The following is a 24,567-nucleotide window of genomic DNA, read 5'->3' on the forward strand; positions in this document are numbered from 1 at the left end:
ATTGCTTGCGGTCATGTAGAAAGTCTTCTATCCACGCTTGGACATTTCCAATTCGCACTTCTCTAGTTTGATTATCAGCCTTCGTGGGGTACACTGTCGAAATCCTTGGCAAAATCTAGGTATATACTGTCGATATTACCACCCCGTTACAGAATATGGGTCCAAATAACCAAGACCATGAGCAATTGTGTTAAGCAGGAGCTTCCGCATAAAACCGTCTAACATCAATAGTAGGCAAATTACTGAAGCAATCATTTCAAACTCTATTCGAAATCACCTGAAAAGCACCGATTGATCAATGATTCCCAGCATGGCTTCACAGGCGACGTTCTGTCTAACTAATCTATTAACATTCTTTTCACCAGTTTTTGAATTGGTGGACAAGGCACAATTATGATGTGGTATATCTCGACTTTAGCAAAGCTGACAGAGTCCCCACGAAAGACTAATTAGAAAGGTAGAAGCGCATGGCATCAAAGGTAATATCCTTAAATGGATTTGGGCGGGTTACAGGACAGGAAACAGCGAAGTGAGCATTAACGGCACTAAGTTCCATTGGAGCAACGTCACAAGCTGAGTTCCCCTGGTGTCAGTACTTGACTATTATTTATTATATACATAAACGACATAGATATCGGCATAGACAGCAACATAAGAAAATTTGCTGATGACACTAAAATAGTACGTATATTAAATGTACGAGACCTCGCAAACTACAGGAAGATCTAAACAAATTTTTCGAATGGTCTAAAATGGCAGATGAAATTGAACGTGACAAATGTAAAGTACTCAGTATAGGAGATGTAAACAGGGAAACCAGATACCAGATGAACAACGATGCCATAGAGAAATCCGACTCAGAGAGATTTAGGAGTAATGATAAGTAGGAACCTAAAGCCAAGTAAGCAATGTGTTTTTGCTCAGAAGTAAGGATAATAAAGTACTTGGGTTCATACAAGGGAGTGTTAGTTACAAGACTAGCGAGGTCATCCTAAAACTGTATCTTGCGCCAGAGATTATACCGATTACGCAGTTCAGTTCTGGTCACCTTATTATAGGATTTATATAGAATCATTGGAAAGAATTCAGAGGTGAATGACAAGACTAATCCCGGCATTAGAACCTTGAGTATAGAGACAGGTTAAAGCATTTTAATTTGCACTCCTTCGAGAGACGTGAGAGCGAGGGGCGACCTGATAGAGGTGTATAAGGGAAGTCAGCTAAAACAAAGGGACATTACAAAGGTACTAAACTATCCAACCAAGAGCGAACTCAACATACATAAGAACATAAGAAAATGATGGGTGCTGAGAGGAGGAGGAGGTCACTGTGATGGGTGCTGAGAGGAGGAGGAGGTCACTGTGATGGGTGCTGAGAGGAGGAGGAGGTCACTGTGATGGGTGCTGAGAGGAGGAGGAGGAGGCCGCAGTGAAGGGAGAGGAGGAGGAGGCTGCTGTGAAGGGGGCTGGAGAGGAGGAGGTGGAGGTCAGAAGGGGCATGGAGAGGGAGAGAGGAGGAGGCTGCTGTGAAGGGGGTCAGAGGAGGAGGAGGCTGCTGTGAAGGGGCTGAGAGGAGGAGAAGGAGGAGGCAGGGAACTGTGATGGGTGCTGGAGAGGAGGAGGAGGAGGAGGCTGTGATGGGTGCTGAGAGGAGAAGGGAGAAGGAGGAGGAGGTAGCTGTGGGATGGTGCTGAGGAGGAGGAGGAGGCTGCTGTGAAGGGGCTGAGGAGGAGAAGGAGGTCACTGTGATGGGTACTGAGAGGAGGAGGAGGTCAGGATGGTGCTGAGAGGAGGAGAAGGAGGAGGTAGCTGTGGGAGGTGCTGGGAGGAGGAGGTGGGGAGGAGGAGGAGGTAGTTGTGATGGGAAAGCAGAGGAGGAGGAGGAGGCTGCTGTGAAGGGGGCTGAGAGGAGAGGAGGAGGTCACTGTGATGGGGAAAAGTGAGGAGGAGAAGGAGGGGAGGTAGCTGTGATGGGAAAGTGAGAGGAGAGGAGGAGGAGGTAGTTGTGATGGGTGCTGAGGAGGGAAGGAGGCAGCTGTGATGGGTGCTGGAGAGAGGAGGAGGAGGAAGCTGTGGATGGGTGCTGAGAGGAGGAGGAGGAAGGAGGGTGCTGAGAGGAGGAGGAGGAAGGATGGGTGCTGAGAGGAGAAGGAGGCAGCTGTGATGAGTGTTGAGAGGAGGAGGAGGAAGCTGTGATGGGTGCTCCGAAGAGGAGGAGGAGGAGGAGGAGGAGGAGGAGGAGGAGGCAGCTGCTATGGGTGCTCAGAGGAGGAGTAGGAGGCAGCTGTGATGGGCATAAACGTAATTGAAAGTGAAACTTCCAATATTTATAATGATATTCATGGAAAATTATCTGTATATTGTTTATGTTTTAATCAGGAGTCTCTCTCTCTCTCTCTCTCTCTCTCTCTCTCTCTCTCTCTCTCCCTGTTCGTTACCCCTGCAGTAATATATACAGATAATAAGTCCATAATTGACTGTTATGAAGAGTTTTGTCTCGGTCTACAACAACAGCTCCTTCCTACTTACTGTACAGTATGGTGACGTTATCATTGTATCATTCGTGGCCGGACAGCTGGCTGAAGGACATTTGGCCGACGGACGTTTCACCAACGGACATTTGACCGAACGGACATCGAGCCGACGGACATTTGGCCGAACGGACAATAGACCGAACGGACAGTAGACCGAACGGCCAAATGGCCGAACGGACATTTGGCCAAATGGACATATGGTCTTTTTATTTTTTTTTATTTCTTCTTTGCAATGTATTTTTTGCACATTTACTAAAGAATAAAAGATATTAACTGTAATGTAATTGCTTTATATAAATTGCTTCAGTCTTGTGCTTAATATCTGGTAGACGTTGGAAATAATCAGCATTATTCTGAAACAATCAGCATTATTTTCCCCAATTTCAATTAAACTAGTGAATTACAAGGACTGAGAGAGGCTTATGTACACAGGGTGACCTTAAAAAACATGAGGTCAGGTCAAAAACATGACATCCGCTAATCCACACACCAACACCACCACAAACACAAACGAACGGGTGACGTAATTAGTCATGCTAAGTCAGGTGAAGTTTTTAGCCACGCCCCAGTAGTAGGTAGTAGGCAGCTACCTTACAGGGAGGTACTACCGCCTGGGAAGATATTGGAAGCATAATGTGTTGTCTAATGGTAGACCCTGCTGCCATATGTGACCAAGTCCCAGGTTGCTGATCTGACTTTCTGCTTCATTTACACACTGTTGCAGGGTCTCAATTGTTTCTCTTACCATTGACAACGCAACATACATATTTCGTTTCTCACTTTTGATCTTTTTTTTCATTTTGTATTTATAGTTCTTTATTATTAATATTATTATTATTACAGTTACTGTATTATTATCATCATAATTTTATTATTTTATTTTGTTTGTTTTATCATAAATTTTATTTGCTATGAATTATTATGACTATTACACCGGTCAACACAATTTTTCTGGCACAAGGTTTTTAAACGGATTTTCAGTAAATTTGGGGTGCAGAATCCAAATATGACTTTGGTTTTTGTCTATCACATCAGGTTTTTGAGATATGCCATATTGCACTTTTGCTGGGAAACGTAAACTTTTGGATCAAAATTGACGGTTTGAACATGTATACATAAATTTTTTCAGCATTATAATTTGTATTTTTCTATAACCAAAAATTGTTAATATAAAATTGGAAAGTTAATGCACATATAATATTTAAATGTAACATTGAAGGGTGAAAAAAACAATTAATGTACGGTAGAAATAGTGCAAGTAGTAAGGTCAAGTTACAGTTACATAAACTTCCTCTTTTTGGCCGATCTCTTATGTACAGCTTCTGGAATGTCTCTCATCAAACTCCAGCAGTAGTCCGCCATCTGTTCGAGTCCCATCGACCTTGGTAACGTTCTTCCATTACTTTAATGTCTTGATGAAAGCGCTCCCCTTGCTCCTCGCTCACTTCTCCCAGATTTTCTGGAAACTCGTCCAAGTGACTGTGTAAGTAGTGAACCTTGATACTCATTCTGCATCCAAGTGCTTGTAAACTCAAGAGCAGCTCTTCCACAATTTCTTGATAGTTGTCCGCTTTCTTGTTCCCTAAGAAGTTCCGCACCACATTAGAGAAAGCATTCCAAGTTCTTGCCTGTGCCTCACTCATTGTTGCAAGGAAGTGTGGATCTCTGAGTAGTGTTCTTATTTGAGGTCCATCAAAAATCCCTGCCTTTTTCTTCTCGTCGCTAAGACTTGGAAAGGTTGAGCATATATATCTGAAACACTCTCCACTATGATCAAGAGCCTTGACGAATTGCTTCATGATACCAAGTTTTATGTACAGAGGAGGAAGGACAATGTTTTTCCTGTCAACCAGAGGATCGTTAATGATATTCTTGTCACCAGGCGTCAAATTATGTCTTGGTGGCCAATTCTTTTTCACCCAATGGTCTGCTGTAGCCCTGCTGTCCCAGTAGCACAGAAAACAGGGGTATTTTGTGTACCCTCCTTGCTGGCCCAATAGAAAGTTTACCATTTTCAAGTCCACACGAATTAACCATTCATGAGCATGGTATTGCAACCTCTCTAGAACAGTCTTAATGTTTTCATACTCTTCTTTAATTTGTGCAGAATGTCCGATTGGAATTGAACCATACTTGTTTCCGTTATGAAGAAGAACACATTTCAAGCTCCTTTTAGAACTGTCAATAAAAAGTCTCCAATCCTTACTATCATATGCTGGTAGTCCCATGGAGAGAAGAAGTCCTTCTACATCATTACAAAAAACAAGCTGGTCATATGAATGAAAGTACTTCCGCAGTTGCTCTTCTCTGTTGTGATAAAAGGAGACACTCGTGCCAGGTTTTAAGAGTCGTTTCTCTTGAAGCCTGGAAGCTAACAATTCAGCAGACTGTTTTGGCAAATTTAGATCTCTGACCAGATCATTCAATTCTGACTGAGTAAACAACGTTGGCTTTTCACAATCTTCACCAGATGGCTTGAAAAGATCAGTCTCTTCATCTTCATCAGTAGAAACAGGTGAATTCCGGTCTATATCCTCAATCTCTGGTAGCTCAGTAAATTCTGGCACAGGTATTTCTTCACTGTGGGGAACTGGTCGTATGGCTGATGGGATATTTGGGTATTGCAGGTATTGTTTGTTTTTCTTATTGAAACCTTTAACATTGACGAGGCAGAAGTAGCAGTTATCTGAATGATTCGTTGGTTCTCTCCAAACCATAGGCACGCCAAACTGAAGTTTAGCATTCTTTCTTTGAGACCAGGATCGCAAAGTTTCCAGGCAGGTTTTGCACACTTTGTGAGGAGCCCAACTTTTGTCCTGGTCTCCAAGTGGTACTTTAAAGTAAGCGAGGTACACTCTCTTCACAAAACTGGTGATGTTGCGCCTTTGACTTTTCAAAGTAAAGCTTCCACAGATGTAGCAGAATATATCTGGGTCATTGCAGCAATTCCGTCTTTGGGATGTTGAAGCCATTGCCAGGTTATCAGTTTTCACCTGAAAATGATAAAAAAGAGGAGTTAGATTTATTACAAGTTCAAAATAACTATGTTATATAAATTAACCACCACAATTTTTAGATACGAACCTGCAAAAACTCTGAAAACGGAATTTTTGGTGAAATCCACCAAAATAGGGAATACCGATTGTTACGTTTTAAATGCAGGAAAGTGGCTTTCTTACCGTAGAACTCAGATACCTTCACACTGGTTACTCACCCAAGAGATTATGGTGTATCACTACGTAGAATTTTGCTCTGCTTCCGGCATTCAATGCGTTATGTACTTGATAAATGATGATTTAATGAATTCCACTAACTTCCAACATCCATCTAAGTTATTGGTTATACTTGTCATAACCAATGAGTCATTACCTTTGGTAATAATAATAATAGAGGAATCACAGATACGGGCAGATGATTGCACTTACGTTTATTGGGCACAATTCCATACACTGGACTTATAATTTGCATGGATAGGTCAGTCACTCACATTCACGCCACAGTACCGTAAGTTATAAGGGAGAGTTTGTCAACCTGGTAAATTAATCGTTTAGATCTATTAGGCCGGCCTGGAGTGCTCTTGTAGCAAACAGGCCCTCACCATTGATCACTTCCTTTACAGGATGTGTTAACTTGTCGCTGGACTTAACAAAAAAAATCTCGGGGATTTGCACACACAGACCCGTAGCACTGGTAGGACTGTATGGCCCCTAATCTTAAGTCCGCGGAGCAGGAGGTCTTCTCTAGCCCAAGGTCTAAAGCCCACTGGCTAAATTGGTTTTTTTTTGAGGCGTGAAGTGATGAACAGTACACCACTGTCTCACTGGCCTGCCCCCCCCCTACATGTCCCAGTCATGGCTGGCCGGTTACCTTATCTCTACCGTAAACAAACATTTGGGATGGGTTGTGCGGGAGGCCCAACGCAACCCATGACAATATATATATATATATATATATATATATATATATATATATATATATATATATATATATATATATATATATATATATATATATATATATATATATATATATATATATATATATATATATATATATATATATATATATATATATATATATATATGAATTACATGGACGGAGAGAGGCTTAAATACAAAGGGTGACGTTGAAAGAGAAATTGAAATAAATAAATGGATCCCTTCCATTTCTTGATATGCTTATCATTAGAAATGACCATAACTATAAGTTTAAGGTGTACAGAAAGAGTACACAGGTAGACAGTTTCATACATTTTTTATCGAGTCACCTGGAGTCTACCGAAATGTCAGTTTTTTCTGCTATGTTTTTGAGATGCTTGCGTATTTGTGACGCTGAATTTATTGATGAAGAATTGAAACACATTCGTTCCATTGCACAAAACTCGGGTACCCTTCTGTGTTTGTTGATCATTGTTTTAAAAGGGCTAAAAAATCCTTTCATTCTACTCAAACCAGGCGGCAAATTCCTACACTTAAGAATATTTTGACTCTTCCTTATCGCAATGAATTTGTCCTGTTAGTTCAGTCCCTTAAATTATTAAATATTAATGTTGTTTTTAAGTATGACTCAACCATTACCAATATATTAATCAAGAATAGCCCAACTTTGAATGTAAATGGAAGTGTTTATTGTACTCCATGTAGCAATTGTAATGGAAATTATGTAGGACAGACTGGGAAAGCATTGCAACTCAGAGTCAAACAGCACAAGTACAATATCAGAACAGCATCTGAAAGCAATGCCCTGTTCGTTTATGTTAGGAATAATAATCATCCCATTGATTGGAAAACCAGCTTAGAAGTGTACAAATCATCATGTGTCACAGAAAAACTTCTGGTAGAAGCTAGTTTGATTAGGGAATTAAATTCCATAAACCTTAGTGATGGTCAGTGCAAAACTGATAATATGTTACACAAATTTATTTGTCAATGTCCCAAGGTTAAAAATGCCTTGAAAGCATTGGAGTTAGATGTAGGATAGATGATTAGTGGGTCCTATATTTTTGACCTGACTTAACTTGACTAGTCACGTCGCCCTTTCTTTTAAGCTCCTCTGCGTGTGTGTTGGTGTTGGTGTGCGGATTAGTGGATGTCATGGTTATGACCTGACCTCTTGTTTAATAATGTCACCCTTTGTATTTAAGCCTCTTTCCGTCCATGTAATTCAGTTGCCTCTGAAGATGTCTTCAATAAAGACGAAAGCTAAGGTGCTCCATTGTTTCCCTTTTCCCTGTGTGGTTATCAGCATATACCTGGCTCACGCGCACCTACAGTGATTTACTTGCATATATATATATATATATATATATATATATATATATATATATATATATATATATATATATATATATATATATATATATATATATATATATATATATGTGTATATATATATGTATATATATATGAACAGTGACAGGTTCCTTTACGAGATTAAAACCTTGTGTTACCTTACTGTACGTCAGTCCAATACCAGTTTCATTCAAACCTCCTTCACCGACTGGTACATTTTGACGTATATATTTAAGTGTGAGAGGGTAGCCTTTCCCGGCCAGCGAGTATTGACCCGACCAGCCATTCAGAGCGTCGCCAAAGCAGAGGAAAAAGTGAACCCCATGATTCCACTCGTGCATTTTGGACCACTGCAGCTCGCCTCATTATGGTGCTGCAGCTCAGTGACCTGAATGTTATGCTGGCAGGGAGGCGAGGAGCTGCCTGAAGATGTAGGTGAGGAGAAAGAGACGGAGCTGTATGAGAGTAAGAGAGAGAGAGAGCAGGAGAGGATGACGGCGGCAGAGGTAGCGCGTGACAGAGGTGGTATGACTTGGAAATGCAGAGGTGATCATAAGTACAGTAGGTGAGGAAGAACTGGGCACAGATGTCCTCATTCACGACAGATGAAGAGAATGAAGGTACAGCTGTCCATGGTACTGTACTGTACAATGGCTTTATAAAAACCGCTGGATACGAAGAGAATATCTGATAACATGTGATAAATAAAGAGACTTGGAAATGCTCGCTTCACTGACCTGCTGGAGTGCCAAGCCCTTAAGGAATTACGTACAGTCAACATTGCTCTCGTGTCCGACCTTACCGAGATGTTGCTGCCCGTGACTGAAGGAAGCTGAGAGGCATTAACATGTTCAACTAGTGCATGGGGAACTGTATCAGACTTTGTTGATGTCTGCTGGCACCACGCGGAGTAAGTCAGGAGACATAAGAACATAATAATGGAGGAAACTGCAGCGGGCCTATTGGCCCATACTGGGCAGTCCCATTTACACCCAACCCGTATTGCTCATATATCCATCCAACCTATGTTTGAAGCTATCCAGCGTATTCGAGTTAATGATGATATTTGGCAACCTATTTCGTGCCTAAATCTAAATTTGTCTAATTTAAAACCATTGTTACGAGTTCGCTCCTGGTTGCATAGTTTGAGTACCTTTGTAATGTCCCCTTTGTTTAGCCCTGACTTCCATTTATACACCTCTGTCATATCGCCCCTCACTCTACGTCTCTCGAGGGAGTGCAAATTAAGATGCTTTAACCTGTCTCTGTACTCAAGGTTCCTAATGCCCGGGATTAGTCTTGTCATTCTCCTTGTGCACCTAAACCACCTCTTTTCGTTTAGTTTTGTACTATAATGCTTCTTCCTTACCAGTAAAAACCGCAAATCAAGTGGACGACCTACCATTTTCGTACTTTTCTGTAGTTTTTGTTCCTATAAATAATTTAATTCTGTCAGCCAGGCACAGAAACATAAGAGGGTGTTGGTAGTGAAGACTTGGCACCACAGCATCAGGGTGGCGGTGAAGTCTCCTCAAACACGTAACTTTTACGGCATTTTTGTGGTCGTTTTGGTGTATTGAGTTAGTTAGAGCATGTTGTTAGTCTGTCCTCATAATTAAACTAATGATAACACAGAGGAGAAACTTAACTGTGTCAGTTATGGCAGACGACGACTGTTGTTATTAAGTTAATAATAATCTTTATATAAGAGACTCACCTGCACAGCAACAAAACATTATGTACTGTAAATACACAAGTAGTAGAAACATTAAGGGTCTGGTGCCTAGTGCTACTACCTCTTCCACTGTAGAGTCTGAGTGAGGCAGCACCACATAGAATATCTGTCTCTGCACACAGACTTGTGGCGGCCATTTTAAGAGGTTATCTCAAGTCCCACAAGTTCACATTACATAACACCGCCCTGGTCTATTGTGACACAACACATCACGTCACTTTCACCATTGTGTTATAGAGCCGCCAGGACGTAACTGTTTACATGATATGCCTCTAGTGAGCGTCTCCACCTCCGTGATTTATACTGTACTGTACAGCTGAGAGTAACACTTGCCTCTAAGGACAGTATATAGTAATATATAGTATTAGTTACCTACCTGCTCCTTGCAAAATGTGCAAATGCATAACACACACACTGTAGTATATATAAATAATGCTGTATACTTCATCAGTGTTGTCAAAATTTATACAATATATGTGATGACTATGACACCATCTACAAAACAAACACTGTAATGTTGCTGGTGTGTGCAACAGAAGGCGTCGCCTACTAATAGATGTCATTAAACTATTCAAAGGTGCAGCAGCAGCAGGTAATGACAGCAGTTGGGTGTGCACCATTAAGGGACGGACTCCATTACTGGATGATGTTCTACATACTCTACTCTATAGTCAGTCTATTCTCCTCTTAAAATATTTGTCATAAAAATTAGGAATTACTGAAGTTCAAAGTCTGATGTTTGGATCCTCTTTAGTAACAACCAGTGGTCATTAGTCTACGCGATATTAAATATACTGTACGAGAGCTGTTTTGTGTTCCTAGTTGTAATATAAGTTACTTTAACTGTTGTTACACTTTACTGTCCTAGTTTAGTCTCAACAAGATCATGTGAGTCTTGTTAGATCCCAGTAAAGCCTTGAGGCGGTGGATTACCTCATGTGTCTACCGCATGACACATATTGTCCAGCCATGTGTCTTTTACCGCATAACACATATTGTCCAGTCACGTGTCCTTTACCACATGACTGTTACACTGGTTAATTCCCCAGTTAACCAGGTTGGAACACATATAATATATATTGGGATTTTGGTAACAAACCCAATTGAAGTTTCTTGTTTTATTATAAAAGGATTATGTTTATAATTCTTGAGTGTAGATCAACCGTAAGTTCCACTATTAATGAGTGAATGAGAAAGAGGACGGCGTTTATGTATATAAACGTGAATCAACGTCCGTTCAATAAAAGTTGATGTGAGTGACTTTGAATAGTGACCCATCGAGGGAGAATGGAATTGGGACTTCTTTCCCCCTCGAGGGAAGACGGAGCCATCCACTGCGGCTCTCAAATAACGTCTTCCTCTAGTCAAGGATATCAAACTACTGCTCGCTTCCGTGGCCAGAGAGCCGGCTACTTATGCCTTTACTCAGCATAGTATGACGCAGCTTCCCTTGGGCACACCTTATTACGTGCATTGAACATGTCACCTCATAGCCAGTGGAAAGTTACAGGGGATGATTCTGAATATAAATCAGATGTAAATAGCCCATTAATATAATACTTCTGTTGATGAGGCAGGGGCCATTACATCGCTCGGTCACCACCGGCCAAGCTCCGTGAGGCCTAAATAAGTTCACAGAGTGCAGTACATCCTATACAACCCTAACCATGTTATAAACAGAGGTGTAGACACTAAGCTGGGGATTCTACTACTGTAGGGGTATCAGCTACTTCAGGGGACCTATACTTTAGTGTCTTACGGGTTAAAATGTTATGAACAACGTTCATTTTGGATGACACTGACTTATAATAACAGAATAGAAACATGATTGCCAAAATTAACATAATTGTGGGAATTGTGAGACTTGGTATAGCAAATTCCCTTGATAAATAAAATGGCAAATATTACTCAAATCAGAAAAATGTGTCGCTTTCAAGAATGCAATGACTTTCAATTTCTCTGAAACAATTTGAATATCCTTTACAGTGAAATTCATGACAGGAAGTGGAACTAAGGCAGACTTGAGTTTTATATTTATGGCAACGTGCTGATGAGTAGGCAAGGTCCGTAATGAACCACAAGTGATTTCACAATAATCCGGAGCCTTGTAATGCCCTTTCACAACTAGCTGCTTAACACCATCATGGCATTTTAAAATAACAGTAGTAGTATTTGGAAAGAACAAGTACTTCACATTGTGAAGATGAGCGTGAAACACAGTTTTGACACTAACTGGCCTATAGCTGCATTGCGCAAGTGCTGTGCGTACATTGGTTTGCATGACTTTCAATTCACATATTCCCTCTGCAGCAGAAATAAATGCGAACATATAGGCTGGACATACGTGTAGGTGTAGATAAGACGACTTACACCGTGACAGTACCTTAGGATCCTCTAATGACAATAAAGAATAATTTTTATCTATTAGGAAAAGTTCTCTAGGCCTATTGAGAGTATACAGTGTGTCGTTAACAAACCAGGGGAAGGGTTCTAAATGCCATGCATTAAACTCATGTTGCCCTCGCATAGGAATGTGGATCAGAATTGCATTGTGCGTGAGAGTCGACTCCAACAGCGGGTAATAATATTCTACCTCATTGTCATTAAAAATAGGAGTTAAGTTACACTGCATCTTGGCTATCTGTAAAGCGTCAAGAAGAGTCTACACAGGCACAAGCTTTGCGTCCACAAGTCCCATCCCTGCATCTACAGTACTATGCTGTCAATTAGTTCATTTTTACAGGTTACAATCTTCTGAACTGAAATTTCCGCAGCATTCAAATATACCGTGAAATAAAGGAGCCACTCTAACGTCGGGATTGACTTCTGTAACCTACTAACAATCCTCGATACTTGGTTAGACTCCGATATTATCGCATTAACCTTTGATTCTAAAGCAGTAATCGCATGAAAGGTTTGAGAAATAACACGATTCTGCTGAGATACAGCTTTAACTACAATGTTCATTCGGTCCCCCAATTTAGCTACATCATCGGCCGTTGCCGTGCCAAACAAAGTGCTTTGGATAAGACCCACAAAATTAAATAAACCCCTTTTTCGTCGTGTCTGAGAATGCACTTCTTTAGCAGGATCCACTTCAGACGCTGGTAATCTCTCTCCAACATCGACAAGAAGCTTGCGAAGATTCTGGAGACGAAAGTGTAGAAGGTCAATAGTTTGTGAAACTATCGTCGATTCATTAGCAGCTGCGCTGAGACCATAAAGGATGTCCACTGCTGATTGTAGTTGGGCGTCGACGTTTTCCATCTGATGCGGAAGCTGGAGCAGTCCATGTAACTCATACTTGATGTTCACCACGTCCTCTACTATGAGACCGCGTCCGAGAGGTGCAACTAGCACACCAGGCTTGAGGACGGATATGGACATGTCTGTCAACACAACGGTGCCACAACACAGTAGAAGCAACACAGTGATGTTCCAAGCCATTCTGTAAGAGAATACACACGGTTTAACATCTATTTGCAGAACGAAGTTTCATACAATAGTCATTGGGAACACTGTGCTCCTGTACAGTCTGTAAAGAGGTGTCTATCACATCATCATCAACTGTAGGCAATAAATTCTCATAGGTCTTCTTACGACGGTCTGCATGCACGACATCTGCAATCTGTGCATTAGGCTTCCAAATTTTAAATTTGTTGCCTGTTTCTTTGGCAATAATGCGGAATGGACCCGAAAATTTAGCCGAAATCTTGGAGTTCCTTTCAGATTCTCTTACCATAACAGCATCGTCTACGTTTAAAACGACAGGTTTAGCATGTTTATGTTGCTTGATCATCATTTCGGCGCGCGACGCCGCTAAATGTGATCGGACTTGGATATTAATATCCGTAAAGACACGAATTTGTTTTGCCGCGAAATCATCCGTATTATAACACGGGTATGGCGCATCTGTAAGGATGTCGTAAGGTAGACGTTTATCTGTACCATAGACAATGTAGTAGGGTGATTTGCCCGTAGAGCTATTAACTGACCCATTGATAGACGCTGCAACCTGCGGTAACCAATCTTCCCATGTGTATTGCAAATCACTGACAATCGGGCGCAGTATCTCCAGGATCTTGCGATTGGTTCTCTCAACAAGGGCATTAGCCTGTGGAGGATAAGCTGTCACAAAACTTTGTTTAATTCCATATTGCGCACATATTTGCGCTACTAGCTGATTCTTGAACTCTGTCCCATTGTCAGAGAGCAGAACTTTAGGCGTAGTATATGGACATAAAAGATTCATCACTAATGCATAGGCCACAGACTCGGCCGTTTTATCCTTTAGTGGGACCAAGACCACGAATCTAGAAAAATGATCCACACACACTAAGACGTACGCTGATCCCTGATGACTCCTCGGGAGTTGTAACAATCAATAGCGACTGTGTCAAACGGACGGCCTGGTGTAGGATATTGTAGAATAGGGGCCGGTGATCCTGTAGAACTTTTATGTTTAGCACATGCCAAACATTTAGCAATGTGTAATTCTATGTCTTTCTTCATTGTGTTCCAGAAATACTTCTTTCTTAATTCCGCTGAGCATTTGTCACGACCCTGGTGACCTGCCTGTGGGACATCATGGAACTTCTTTACACAACGTGTCAGGTACGACTATTTGAGGAACATTACCCTCTGGCGTCTTTTTCGACCTATGGGGTATGTTATGACGTAATTCAAACTGACTTAAGGGAAGAATTAATTTAGGGAGTTTAACATCCTCTCCTGATTCGAGAGCAAAATAACTGCTGACCATAATGGGTCGCGTCGTTGCTCATCTTCAGTTGCGAAAGAGTGAAGGTTGATACAGGCATTACTGGTGCTATATTTCAGGACAGAGCGTCGGCGACAACATTCGCCCTCCCGGGTAAATATCTGAACTCGGGGTCAAACTCTTGAATTGTCAGATACCAGCGTGCTAATCTGCCTGTTAAGTTTCTGCCATGGAACAGCTCAGTTACTGCCGCATGGTCAGTATAAACAGTTATCTTATATCCAAAGATAATGTCTTTAAATTTCTTAAGTGCCCACACAACGGCTAACGTCTCTAAATGCGTCGCCGAATAACGTGTTTCAGCGTCAATAAGTTTGCGACTTGCAAAAGCTATCACTCTAAACTTCCTACGCGTATCCTCTTGCATGAGTACGGCTCCGATTCCAAGTCGAAAAGCGTCAGTACAGAGAGTGAAATGTTGAGTGTAGTCTGGGAAGGCTAGAACAGGGGCATTGGTAAGCGCTATCTTCAATGCCGCAAAACTATTTTCGTGTTCAGCGTCCCATATAAACATTGCATCTTTTTTGAGCAACGTTGTTAGGAGGCGATGCTAATGTTGCATAGTTCTTGATAAAAGAACGATAATATCCAGATAAGCCAAGAAAACTACACACATGATCAACTGAGGTAGGACGCGGGAACTGAGATACAGCTTTGACTTTATCATCTACTGTGAGTATGCCCTCACCGTCAACTACATGACCAAGGAAATGGATTCTGGATTTTAAAAACTCGCACTTTGAGAGTTTTATTTTGAGACCTGCTGTGGAAAGTTTGGCCAACACTTCACGCAGTTTAATCAGATGGGAATCGACGTCCTTACTGACTACTATTAGATCATCCAAATAAGCGCAGACTGTGTTACCAATCAATCCGGCAAACAGGGTGCTGATCAGTCTTTGAAATGTTAGTGGGGCATTTCCGAGACCAAATGGCATCCGGAGGAACTCAAAGTGGCCTAGGGGCGTACTGAACGCCGTGACCTCTCGTGATTTCTCATCGAGTGGTATCTGCCAATACCCACTAAGCAAATCTAGGTTGCTAAATACAGCATTATCCTTACCTAAGGATTGCAATATGTCACTCAAGACAGGCATAGGGTACCTATCTGGGATCGTTTTTTTCATTATCGAACCTGAAATCAATAACAGGGCGCCAATCACCATCCTTTTTGGGGACGAGGAATAAGGGGCTATTAAAGGGGGACTTAGAATGTTTAATAACATTCTCATCTAACATATCCTGCACCATATCTTCAACTACAGCGCGCTGGCTATGAGGTAGTCTGTAAGCTGGTACATAGATAGGATTTGTTCCCTCCTTTTACGCTATATGATGGGATGTTAAGTCTGTCTGACCTAGCTTTTCCCCTGGCAAGGCTACAATATTTCTATAGTCAGCATGCAGCTCTAAAAGGCGTGTCTTGCCCTGAGGATGATCGATCACCTTAACATGTGGCGCTATTTGATCTATCCTGTCCTGCCGATTCTGTTGGTATTGCGTAACAATACTTCCAATTGGGAATTTTGTAGGCCATACTTCGACATTGTTGTGATATACTAGAAAATCACACAATTAACATCCTTTCTTTAATATCCGTTGAACGCCTGTTCTATTCAGAATTAGTACGTCTGTCAAACCACCAGGGCGTATTGTGCTTAATGTAGACTCGCAAGACAACCCTTTTACCTTGCACGTTTCCGGGAGACACACAACATCAGTGCCCGTGTACACGTCGGGTAATTCGACAGTTGCTTTGGTGAATTCCTCATTCTGGTAATGGAGAGTACTCTTCAAAACTGCAGGTACGATCTTCCAACTATTGCTCCTATAATCACGCTGGGAAAGTGTGGGGTTGAGGTCATGATGTAGCTCTGACGCATGTTCCGCCTTCCTCTAAATGGGATTGGTGGACAACACTCTCGACCTAGCGGTGAGCATAGGTTCAGAATGAAGCATAGCGTTGTAGGAAACACCTTTAAACGTAATAGTATTATTACTTGGATGAACATCTATCATGTTCGTTCTAAGGGTTGGGAGACCAAGTAACCCGTCAGCTGGCAAAGTAAACTGCTGAACTACATAAAAGTCCGCGTAGAAGGGGGAACCACGTCTTGAGAATCTGAGTGGTAACGTCACCATTCCGTTAATGCTCAACTGAGTACCTGATACTCCTTCGAGCTCAGCGTTACTAGGCCTCCAGTTGAAGTCACAGTGAGGGACTTTACGTTGTAACTCCTGATAGGATGTCAAGGCCAAAACATTAGCGCATGCACCCATATCAATATCAAGAGCCAATCTTGTACTATCAACCCTCACCGGCACGGACAACGGTTCCACTTTGCTTAGCGCCGTTAATAACGAGGCCGCTATAGAAGTGTTGTGGGGAGAAGCAGGAAACAATGTACCTATCCCTCTCCTTGTTGTGGCGAGCGCTGGTCTTCTCCCGACGTCTTGTCTTGGAAACGCTTCTGTTTACGATTGTACGCCACTTGTGTTTCACCAAAGTCTACATTCCTAACCTTCATTACTAAGCCGCACTCTTGTGTGCTATGAGATGTTAACTTATGTAGTGCGCACCACTTGCGTGCCTTCTGGGTGGGTGGAGGTGTCGCCTTAGCTGCCTCCGTGTATATGACCTTGTGATCTGCTTGGCACCGGATGTCTCCTATAATTTTACACTTTTACCCTGGAGCTGGAAACAGTTTTCAATTACATGGCCTCTTTTATTACAATGAGCACATCGTAAAGAAGTACCTAGTTTGTATGTCCGGTGCTGAGGTGCAATCGGAGCCACTGGTGTCATATGAGGAATTTGGGGTGGTGTCATCTGTGCCATCTGTGGTTGCGGTGTAGTCATGGAGGGCTGTGCCATCAAAGGGCCCGTAGCCGTGGGACAGAGTCTGTTTGCGTAATCAACCATATCTATAGGTGGTTCAAACTGTACCTCCTGTGCCCGGCTGTATAGGGGACGACGAACAACTAACAGGAAGCTAATTAATTCTATCAACCTTTTTACATTGGTCGCTGACATTTTATTATCCTGGTCGTACCAATTTGAATTTCGGAAGGTCGCTTCCATATCCTGGCGAACCTCTCCTGCGATATCCACTGCCACCACCGGTGTTTGAGCGTGAATCACTGGCGTACAACGATCCAACCATCTGAAGATCCATTGTAATTGGCCCAACTGGGACCTGCCCCAAAATACTCCAATAAGTGTGCTCTTGAATTTCTCATAGCTAGAGGGTCTGTTAAACCATACTCATTTAAATGATTTCCGGCATATAATCCCTGCGTAATATGGGAACGCACAAATGCTTTTTTCTCTTCATCACTTGCAATTTTACCGGTGCGCATGGTGTCTTCACAAGTACGAATAAAATGAGCTACTCGAAAATCATCCTGGCCCGTAAAATTACGAACGTAGTCGCCACGCTGCATTATATGAACTACATTATCAGATTTAGTTGACGTGGTAGCAGTATTGGGGTGAGTGATAGAGGAAGTCATTGTAGCGTTAGAAATTAGTAAGTTAGTACTTTTATTCCTCACGGAAGGCTGAGTTAATGGGGGTGTTACTGACTAGTCAACTGACACACTGTCACCTGGAACAGGGTTAGAAACTACCTGTGTAATCGTAGGTGAGGTACTATATTGATTTCCAGACTGTAAAATACGACGGTTTAAGTCGTCATATGATTCCTCAATTAATTGCTCACTACTTCCTACCGAATCGTCTAACTGTGTTTCTGACTCAAGTTCAAAATCAACCTTTGCAGTAGATACGTAACTTGGATCCTCTACGAGTAAGTTATCAGCAAATAGGTGTGTTGGGCGTACAAGATCATCAGATTGAGCATTATTTTGGATGACTTCTAGCTTAGCTATTTGGTCTTCTCTCAGTCCAATGAGTGCTGGAGCACTGTAATCTACCAGCGATCTGATGGCGGCCGTGTAGTAGGCTTTGAGCACATGAAGGTTTGCTCCTGCGGATTTGCTGGTGAGCGACCTCATTATATTGTGTCTGCTCTTCGTCCTGTGCCTGAGATACTCGAGTTGCGGCTTGAAGGTGAGTTTCTGGTCAAACCAGATTCCAAGACACTGGTGGGTGTTGGTCCAGACTACCGGCGTGTTTTGTATGGAGAGCATCTTGTCTGGTGTGTCTGTGCAGATGGCCATCGCTTTCGACTTGGCTGGATTTATCTTGAGTCCAAGTCTGTTGCACTCCTCTTCTATAAGTTGGAGTGCGTGTTGCGTGTTGGCTAGTCTGTTTGATCCTCTTACTATAAGCTGTAAGTCGTCTGCATAGCATAGGAGCTTGGCTGTTTGTCTGAAAGGAAGTTTGACTAGATTTTCCATCAGGACATTGAACAGCATTGGACTGAGGATGCCTCCTTGTGGGGTTCCGTTTTCATGGACCCTGTAGCTTGAGGTTGCTCCCTGGAAGCGTACTCTTGCTTCTCTCTGTGTGAGGTAGTTCTGGATCCACCCCAGCAACCTTCCTTTGACGCCTTTTTCAGCGAGCGTCGTTGTAATGGCCAGTGGATTTGCTAGTTCGAAGGCCTTTTCCAGGTCGAGGAAGACCACCAGAGCTGGTTTATTGTCCACTATGCTGAGTTTCTCGGCAATGTTGTTGCCTGTGCCGGTGTTCTCGGTGTAAGCAAAGATGTGAGGGTGTGGGCTGCCTACTTTCCACTTGAGTCGGTTGAGAGCCATTCTTTCTCCCGTCTTCGCTATGCAGCTGAGAAGGGAGATGGGCCTCGGTTTGTCTGGTTCTCTGGGCTTCGGAATGGGCTGTATATCTGCCTTCTTCCATTCCGGTGGGAGTCTTTGTGCTGCCCACGAAGCATTGATGGCTTGTAGCAGAGCCTCGTGTCCGGCTGTACCAGCATGGGAAAGCATGGAGTAGGTTATCCTGTCGGCCCCTGGTGCTGTGTCCTTGCTTCGTTTTAGCGACTTCTGGAGTTCTTGCTGGTTGAAAGGTCTGTCAGTGTCATTTTCACTGTTGCAGGCCTCTTCGATCATCTGGAGTCTGACCTGTCGCAGACGCCGTTGTGTCTCCTCCGCCTGTCTCGGGAGGTTTTTCGTTGCTGCTCGGTCAGAGAACAGTTTTGCAAGTCTCTCGGCTTCCTCTTCTGGGTTGGCATGGGTTGGTGGTGGTGGTGTTGCCTTCCCAGATGCCCTTCGGATCTGGGCCCACATCTTGCCGAGGGAGGTGTGCTCGTTCAGTTCGGAGCACCACTTGAGCCAGCTTACGTTTTTTATTTCTTCCTTCTCCTCCCTGGTATCCTTAACTATGACTTGCAGGAGATGTCTGTTTGTTTCCGTGGGATGTCTCCTGTAGTTTCTTCGGGCCATGTTCACTCTGTGGTTGAGTTCTTTCACCCTGGGACAGTAGTACCAGTAATCATTGTACTGTCTTGATGTGGGTTTTGTTTTTGGGATAGCCTCTTCTGCCGCTTGGTGAAACGCCTCGACCAAATTGGTGGTGGAGGGTTTTCTCATCCACTGGTGCTGCGCCGGCCGGCTGTGATTTTTCGCGCCACTTAGCCAGGTGTTTCTTAAAGAGTCCCCAGTCTGCTTTTTGGATATTGTATCTCCATTTCGGGGGGGGGGTGGAGTGGGGAGTTTGTTCACCTTCAGCGTTGTTAGGGTGGCGAAGTGGTCGCTGGTTAGCGTGGGGTGTATCTGCCAGGAGGCCGAAGGCTGTAGTGCACTGGAGACGAAGGTTAGATCTAGCCTTCCTCCCCTAGTGTGGGTGGGCTCTCCGGTGTTCAGGAGGCAGATCTCGGGTGTATCTTGAAAGGTGGTGTATAGGTGTAGGCCGTCTTCATTTGTGGGGCTTGCCGAGCTTAGGAAGGGATGATGTGCGTTGAAATCCCCTCCTATGAGTGTGGCGTGGTCAGCGGCCGAAGCAAATAATTGAGTCACCTCCAGTGAGCCCCTTGGGTTCTTGTAGATGTTGTGAACAGTTAATTCCCGTTCTTGGAGGGTTACTTTGACGGCCTGTGTCTCGATGTTTTCCCCACATGGAAATTGCTGCGTGACATCGGCGGAGGGTATGCTTGACTTGACCAAGATCATACATCCTCTTGTTGACGCCTGCGTGAAATGCCTCCTGTATGTCTTGTAACCACTGAATTTGAAACAGTGGTGTTCTTGTAGAAGTGTTTCTTGTAGCAGTATGATGTCAAGCTTGTCCTTGGCTGCTGCTTCTTGTAGGAGGTGTTTCTTGTTTTTGATGCCCTGAGCATTCCATGTTAGGATGTTCAGGGTGCTGATGTTTTCCACCACTGTTTCATCGGGGACTTCTGGTGGTCCTCGATGGAGATGTCCAAGTTCGATTCCAACTGGATCAGGTTCATATCTTCGTGTTCTGTGGTTTTTGCCTTCTGGGCCGTGGTTCGGTTCAGGGGAGTTGAAACGTCCAGTTTCTTTCTGGGAGCTGTCGGTATCTTGGGTTCTCTGGTGGCCTTCTTCGGTGTAGAGTGTACCTCGGCTGTCACTCGTGTGAGGACCGGCGTGGCTTCCTCCACTGAGGTGGCTGGAGCTGTGGCGACTTGCCCGAGGACGCTCCCCATGAGTATTTGGAGCTGTGTGGGTTGGATCTTGTGGCCCAGTAGTCCGGCTAGGCCCTCCGCGAAGGTTGTCAGTACCTTGGCTAGGTCTGATACGTGTATCATTCCTTCTGGTGCCTTGGTGTGTGCTTCTTTTGTCTTTCTCGTGGTTGTCGTTGTCTGCTGCTTGGGTGGCTGAGGTGTGGCCGTAGTGAGGCCAGGAAACTGGGCTGCACTTTGGGTGTTGACTGGCTGAGGAGGTTGTCTTTGTTGTTTTGGCCTTTGGGTTCCCCACACGAAGGTACTTGGTGGGGCTGGTGTGTAGGCGGTGGGGGCCGGTCTTGCTGCTGGTCGGTTTGCCTGGACCCTCTTTGTTCTCTCGGAGCATCCAGGATTCCAGGCGTGGTGTTTGCCCCCGCAGTTGGCACACTTGGGGGCAATTTTTTCCCCATTTTTCAACTTGGTGAGGCAGGAGTGTGTGCCGTGCTTCTGTGCGCAGACTGCGCAGATTTCCTTGTACGTGCACCTTGTCTGATGGTGCCCGTATTTCTGGCATCTGAAGCACCGCAGGGGCTCTGGGACGAAGGGCCTCACTTCGTAGATCCCCCAGGTTTTGAGGTCTATGGTGCTGGGGGGTGAGCCGTAGTGCGTTATGAGCACTTGTTTGGTGGTGGCCGTCTTGTCGGACAGGGGAGAGCATCTCTCGGCTTTTAAGATCTTCGGGTGGTTCTCCAGGGGTTCGAGAGGTAGTTCCTTTGGGTACCGGAGGACTACCGACTTCATCAGTTTCTGGGCCGGGTCTAGCTTGGTTGATGCAACGGTGGTGGTGTTTTGCAGGTAAGTGTCGAGGGTGGTGGCGGAGTCCTTGTCTTTGGGGTGAACGATCATCTCCCCCTTTAGGTTGGGCCGCACTGAGAACTTGGCCAGTGGATTTAGCTTTTCCATCTCTGTGATGGCGGCATATGTGGTTTTTGTGTCCGTTTTCGTGATCCGGAATTTTGGCAGTGTCGTTGGAGGTGAGCTGGTGGTGGTGATGGGTGCCTTTTGGGCTGCTTGACGGCATTCGTTTCCCGAAAAAGCACGTCGGCGTTTCTTGTTTTCTACCTTCGTCCAGTTGTCCTCAGTGGCGGTAGCAGTGGTGGTGGAGTTGTTGGAGGTGGTGGCAGTGTTCCTACTTTTCAGGGCTTCATTGAAGGCGCGTAACTGGTCCGCTTTCTCTGTGCGAAGCCTGTCGTAGTTCGGGTCGTCAGGTTGGCGGTTCAGGCGGGGGTCGCGGTTAGGAGGGCGTACGCGCTCCATAACCGTTTTTTTTTTTTAGATCCTACCTATTCCGGTTGAGTAAATAGCAGAGGAATTTCAGCACTCCCCACTGGCTGGAGCTTATATACACGTCCAGCGGACGTAGAACCGTTAGTAAGCGTCGCAGGTGGTGACCCCCTCCCCCTTGTCTAGACGGCGAGGCTTGTCAGAGAAACTCGCTGGTTGGCTGAACCCCGCCGCTACTATGTGCTGCTAGGCTTGTCAGTTGTAGGGGAGAGTATCCACTAAAAGCTCAAGGGTAGTGAGCAGTGCTAACTCCCGCCTCTAAGTTGATATAAAGTTGTAAGGAAAAATATAGTGTGTCGTGAGAAAGGAAGGTCTCTCTCTCTCTCTCTCTCTCTCTCTCTCTCTCTGTTCTTTAATTATTCATTAGTTGATTATACTGGTAGTGTAATGTATCGAGGTGACTTATTTCTCACGTACAGTACAACTTAATTATGAATAGAGGAGTAAATAATTATCAATCGTTTAATCCAGCCCACATATTTTATTATCCGTCACTTCCATCCCAATACTTTATTATATTCCACAAGGTTGATGCTAAGGACAATATCGGACGTCATAAGAACACTATTAAGTATCCAGAACAGTATCGTGTGACAGAAACAAATGAAGGTTACAGAAGCACTCACTGGGCTGAGTGCTACTGAGGTAAGGAAGCAACACACACACACACACACTACTAAGATTAATCAACCTAACCTAACCTAACCTAGACTCTACCTGCCTCAACCTTCAGGGAATTGTCAGCTTAGGTCGGAAAAAACCTAAACTCGACCTTAACTTATGAAGCCAGATATAAAGTATTTGTGAGAGGAAGGGAGTTTTACTTAACCCACCGCCACTACCACCACCACCACTACTGCCATCACCACCACACCACCACTACCACACTACTACCACCACCACTACTACCACCACCACCACTACTACTACCACCACCACTACTACTACCACCACCACTACTACTACCACCACCACTACTACCACCATTGCCACCACCATTACCTCCACTCCTCCACTACCTACCACCACCTACTGCCATACCACCACCACTACCACTGCCACTATTACACCACCACTACTGTGCCACCACTTCCACCACTCTGCCACCACCACCACTACTACTACCGCCACCATTACTACCATTGCCTGCCACTACCATTTTAACTCACCACCACCACCACTGCCACACCACTGCACCACCACCACCACCACCACCACCACTGCCACCACTTACCACCATATTACCACCACCACCAGTTACCACCATCTCCACCATTACCACTGCCATCACCACCACTACCACCACTATAACCACCACCACTACTCGACCACCACCATTACGAACCACACCACCACCACCCCACACCACCACCACCACAGCCACCACCACCACCACCACCACCACCACCACCACCACTACTACCATCACCATTACCAAACCACAACCACTACCATCACCACCACCACTACCATCACCACCACCACACCACCACCATCACCACCAATATCACCACCACCATCACCACCACTTTTCTCCACTACCATCACCACCACCACTAAATCACCACCGCCACCACTACCACCACCACCACCACCTGGAAACCACCACCACCACCATCATCACCACTACCACCACCACTATCATCACCACCACCACTACCAAACCCATCACCACCACCACTGCCAAACCACCATCACCACCACCACCACCTACACACCACCATCACTACCACCACCACCACCATCCCACCACCACCACCACCACCACCATCACCACCACCACTACCAAACCACCATCACCACCAACATCACCACCACCACCATCCACCACCACCACCATCACCACCAACATCACCACCACTACCACCACACCACCACCACACCACCACCACCACCACACCACTACTACCACTACTACACCACCACCACACACCACCACTACACACCACCACACCACCCACTAACACCACCACCCACCACACACCACTACCACATCACCACCATCCCAACACTACCACCACCACCACCACCACATCACTACCACCACACAACCACCCACACCACCACCACCACGCCATCACCACCATCACCACCACCACCACACCACCATCTACCACCCACCACCACCACACCACCACCACACCACCACCGCCACTACTACACCACCACACCACCACCACCTACCACACTACCACCACCCACCACCACCCACCACCACCACACCACCACAACACCACCTAACACCACCACCACACCACCACCACCACCCACCACCAACCACAACCAACCACAACCATAACCACACCACCCACCACCACCACCCACCACCACCAGACTACCAC

At 44.6% G+C, this 24,567-nt stretch overlaps 1 protein-coding gene across 1 annotated transcript in view; it reads right to left on the minus strand.

Annotated features, from left to right (window-relative positions):
• The window catches only part of LOC121858962 (sodium-coupled monocarboxylate transporter 1-like), a 92,193-nt gene extending 74,341 nt beyond the window's left edge, over window positions 1-17,852 (minus strand). The window contains exons 1-8 of the mRNA XM_042355620.1: window positions 17,655-17,852; window positions 17,393-17,536; window positions 17,097-17,242; window positions 16,659-16,810; window positions 13,617-13,687; window positions 13,061-13,187; window positions 12,638-12,948; window positions 5,248-5,526 (exon numbers count right to left, since the gene is read on the minus strand). Of these exons, the coding sequence (XP_042211554.1) occupies window positions 5,248-5,526; window positions 12,638-12,948; window positions 13,061-13,187; window positions 13,617-13,687; window positions 16,659-16,810; window positions 17,097-17,242; window positions 17,393-17,536; window positions 17,655-17,852 (1,428 nt within the window). The remainder of the gene's footprint in view (window positions 1-5,247; window positions 5,527-12,637; window positions 12,949-13,060; window positions 13,188-13,616; window positions 13,688-16,658; window positions 16,811-17,096; window positions 17,243-17,392; window positions 17,537-17,654) is intronic.
• Window positions 17,853-24,567: the final 6,715 nt, after the last annotated feature.

Source organism: Homarus americanus, unplaced genomic scaffold, assembly GCF_018991925.1.
Source record: "Homarus americanus isolate GMGI-L3 unplaced genomic scaffold, GMGI_Hamer_2.0 scaffold8226, whole genome shotgun sequence".
Classification (NCBI taxonomy): domain Eukaryota; kingdom Metazoa; phylum Arthropoda; class Malacostraca; order Decapoda; family Nephropidae; genus Homarus; species Homarus americanus.